The following is a 3,351-nucleotide window of genomic DNA, read 5'->3' as shown; positions in this document are numbered from 1 at the left end:
AAAGTTGAATGGTATTCCTAAAAGTGAATATAAATCTGAATTGGAACACTACACCATCCAGGGTTTTGGAGGAGTTGGATTTGCATAAAATTATGATCATATAAACTTCCAATATTGATTAAATAAAATGTAGCCTATGTTGGCCGTGCACTTCATAGCCTGTTTTCAGGCTGCCTAAAGTGGCCTAAACTAAGATAGTTGCATTTTCGTTTCCAATATTATCTAATGATTGTCTTTATTCCTGTATATATATATTGGGACAACAAATGCCCACCACGATTTGTCAAACATAGACTAACTCAATATTATAGGCGAACGCTATTTATGTCAGTTTGTGTTGCACATTATTCTGATCGAAATTAGGACCATACCAGTGTTCCACCCTAGTAATTAAAACGCCCCCCTGATTGGACAGATAGATAATCCCGGTGGGCCTCGCGCTCCTACTAACGCGCGAGTGGGACTGAGCGCGAGTCACAATCTGCCCAGGGCGAGGGCAAGACGCATGCTAGAACCCGGTTAAGGAGGCACGCGCTCCAGTCTCTCACCCATGCCAGTCTTTAAACTCGTTTAACGTCGCTTTGCAAAACACACAATTACAGAAGTGGTTTTTAATTTATATGCGCGCAGGGGAACGTAAACAGGGCTGAATTCAGCAAGAGGCCGAATCCATTCACTGCAACTGTTCTGAAGAGCCACAGAGTAAGTGTGTTGACAAGGACTCCGGGAGAGTGTGTGAATACTCTCCACGACAAAAGAACGACAGGGAGGAAGAGGATACATTTCAATCGTATTTTTTTAATTGTCCTTATTTTGGAAGAGAAAATGAATGCCGGGGAAGAGAACCTGCTGAAGTCCATCAGCAACGACACTCTACTCGACCTGACGCAGCGCTATGGCCAGTCCGCATTCGGCTTTGGACCTGGTCAGGTTACTGGAAGTTCTGGAGGGCGCTACCCTCTCACACCGGCCGCCGACTTCCTCCACGGTCAGACGGGCAAGTCCAACGAGAGCGGCGGGGAGCAAACCAGCGATGACGACGACAGTTTTGACCCTCTGGACCCCCGGAAGAGGGGCTCGGGCTTCGACGATGACAAACACGGGGGTCCCCTTTCTAAGAAGCCCAAGGAGCAGCGGTCTCTGCGCCTGAGCATCAATGCGCGCGAGAGGAGACGGATGCACGACCTGAACGATGCGTTAGACGGCCTGCGCTCTGTGATCCCATATGCGCACAGCCCGTCGGTGAGGAAACTCTCCAAAATAGCCACTCTCCTCCTGGCCAAGAACTACATCCTCATGCAGGCACAGGCTCTGGAGGAGATGAGGCGGCTGGTGGCTTATCTGAACCAGGGACAGAGCATCAACTCGCCCATCCCCACCGCCCTTGCACCCTTTGGACAGGCGGCCGTGTACCCTTTCACGGGCTCGGCACTCGCCACCCACGCCGATAAATACTCAGGGACAACTGCAAGTCTCTTCAAGCACCACAACGACAAGCCTTGATATCGTTTCTCTGTATATACCCGAACTTCATCCAATTGTATCCATATATCGGTCTCTCTCTCCCACTTTCTATAGTTATTTGAATACGTTGGAATGGGGACTAGGCCTACTGAATAAAGTCTAATGCGTAAATCCTAAACTATGTTTAAATAACTGCTGCCATTTTTCATCCAGATTGAACAAAAACATGAAAAACAACACTGGCCTTTACTAAAGGCTAGATTAATGTCGTGGTTGGAGCTAAAAAATAGCTTTTTTTAAATATGGGAGAAAGTGTTTATCTTTCCCTAAACTCTCCTCAGTTAAAGGAATTTGATGAGTTGTTGTGGCCGTGACTTACCATGTTTTAATTGCCAGTTTGACATTTTATGTGTGGCCATAAAAACGGTACCCTTGCAAAAGTTATGAGTGATCTAAATATCTTATTCTTGTGTACTATGCAACATTCAGCAAAACGAAGAAAAATACGGAGAGAGATGACGAAAATGCTTTCCAGTGTCCAAGTTCTTTTGCAGCACTGTACATTTTGAATCAACTTTCCCTGATTTTAACTGATGCTATGTGGGGAAACACTAGTTTATTATGTCATATATTTTTGAAAAGATGTATTGAGGATTTTGGTTTGGTTATTGCACAATTCACATGATTGTAAGCTATTGTACAACTGTGGAAAACTACTTGATCTACTGCTATGGCATTGGTTTTCAAAACAACAGCCTGACGAAGCATTTGGTTGTGTTGCAACATGAATTTCATATATTGTTTATATGTCTTTATAAATAAAACATATATCTATGCTTGAATAGGCTGCTATTTGTCTTTTTCCTTAAACTTGTTTCCACACACCTAAACCATGCACAAAATTAAATTGACACATTCAATCATTTTACTTTATCTAGAGTTTATTAACACTGAACTGAACTGATTTGTTGTTTTATAGCTTTTGGGACAGTGGTCTGGTGATTCAGACACTAATACATACCATAGTTCTGTTTGTAATTAACATTTTAATTGTCAATTTACCACACGTTTTTCAGTTGTACCCTACAATTTGTTAAAATGGTTTGTAGTTTACCAGACGTCTTAATTTAAGGCATCCCTCGGTCTAAAATTAGTTGATTTGACTGAATTCAATACGACTAAAACATAAATAAACTGACCGTGATTAGGCTACCCATGTGGATTTCCAGGTGAGTATCAGCAATAGGCTATTATAAATGATCTCACAACAATTTAGGAAATGCACTCTTTTCACAAATTGTTTTCATATAAGCCTACAGTAGGCCTGTCTACAATTCTCGATGGAAAATCACAGCAATTAACACCTAATCTAACTCCTAGTTTTTCTAGGCTTCATGACGTTGACAAACCTATCCATCATTCATTTCTGCGTAATGTCGCGAATGAATGGGTTCCACAAAATTAATTAGAAACTTCGTTGAGTGATCCGCTCTATTTCTCCCCCATTAAAAACCCCTTTGACATGAAGAGATACATTTATATCGCAGTAAACGAGCCGGGTCTGGCTGGTGGGGCCCGCTGGCGTGCTGAGGGGTCGGTGGTGCTGAAGGGAACGGCGCAAGAGCCGCCCCGGGCGCCCAGGACCTGTCTCCCGATATTTGGGTGATTGCGAGGCCTCGGCGAGTTTTCTCCAACCCAGCCGGATTATTAAGACGATTCCAACTCCTGTCTCCTTCGTCTCCTTAATTCGATGAACGTTACAGAGGGCAGTTTTGATTTGCAGGGCAGTGCATTGCATGGAAAACTAAGAGGTGGAATATATAGCTTAATCCTTATCTGAGAAATACGATTGTTTTCGCTGTAGGCCTATATTTTAAATGAAGGACA

At 43.3% G+C, this 3,351-nt stretch overlaps 1 protein-coding gene across 1 annotated transcript; it reads left to right on the top strand.

The window, feature by feature from the left end:
• Positions 1–496: 496 nt before the first annotated feature.
• Positions 497–2,231, top strand: LOC139367735 (class E basic helix-loop-helix protein 23-like). Its single transcript, XM_071106047.1, has one exon. The coding sequence runs from the start codon at positions 826–828 to the stop codon at positions 1,501–1,503; it is 678 nt and encodes a 225-aa protein (XP_070962148.1). The 5' UTR covers positions 497–825; the 3' UTR covers positions 1,504–2,231.
• Positions 2,232–3,351: the final 1,120 nt, after the last annotated feature.

This window comes from Oncorhynchus clarkii, chromosome 16 (assembly GCF_045791955.1).
Source record: "Oncorhynchus clarkii lewisi isolate Uvic-CL-2024 chromosome 16, UVic_Ocla_1.0, whole genome shotgun sequence".
NCBI classification, from domain to species: domain Eukaryota; kingdom Metazoa; phylum Chordata; class Actinopteri; order Salmoniformes; family Salmonidae; genus Oncorhynchus; species Oncorhynchus clarkii.
This window is presented reverse-complemented; position numbering and strand designations above follow the sequence as displayed.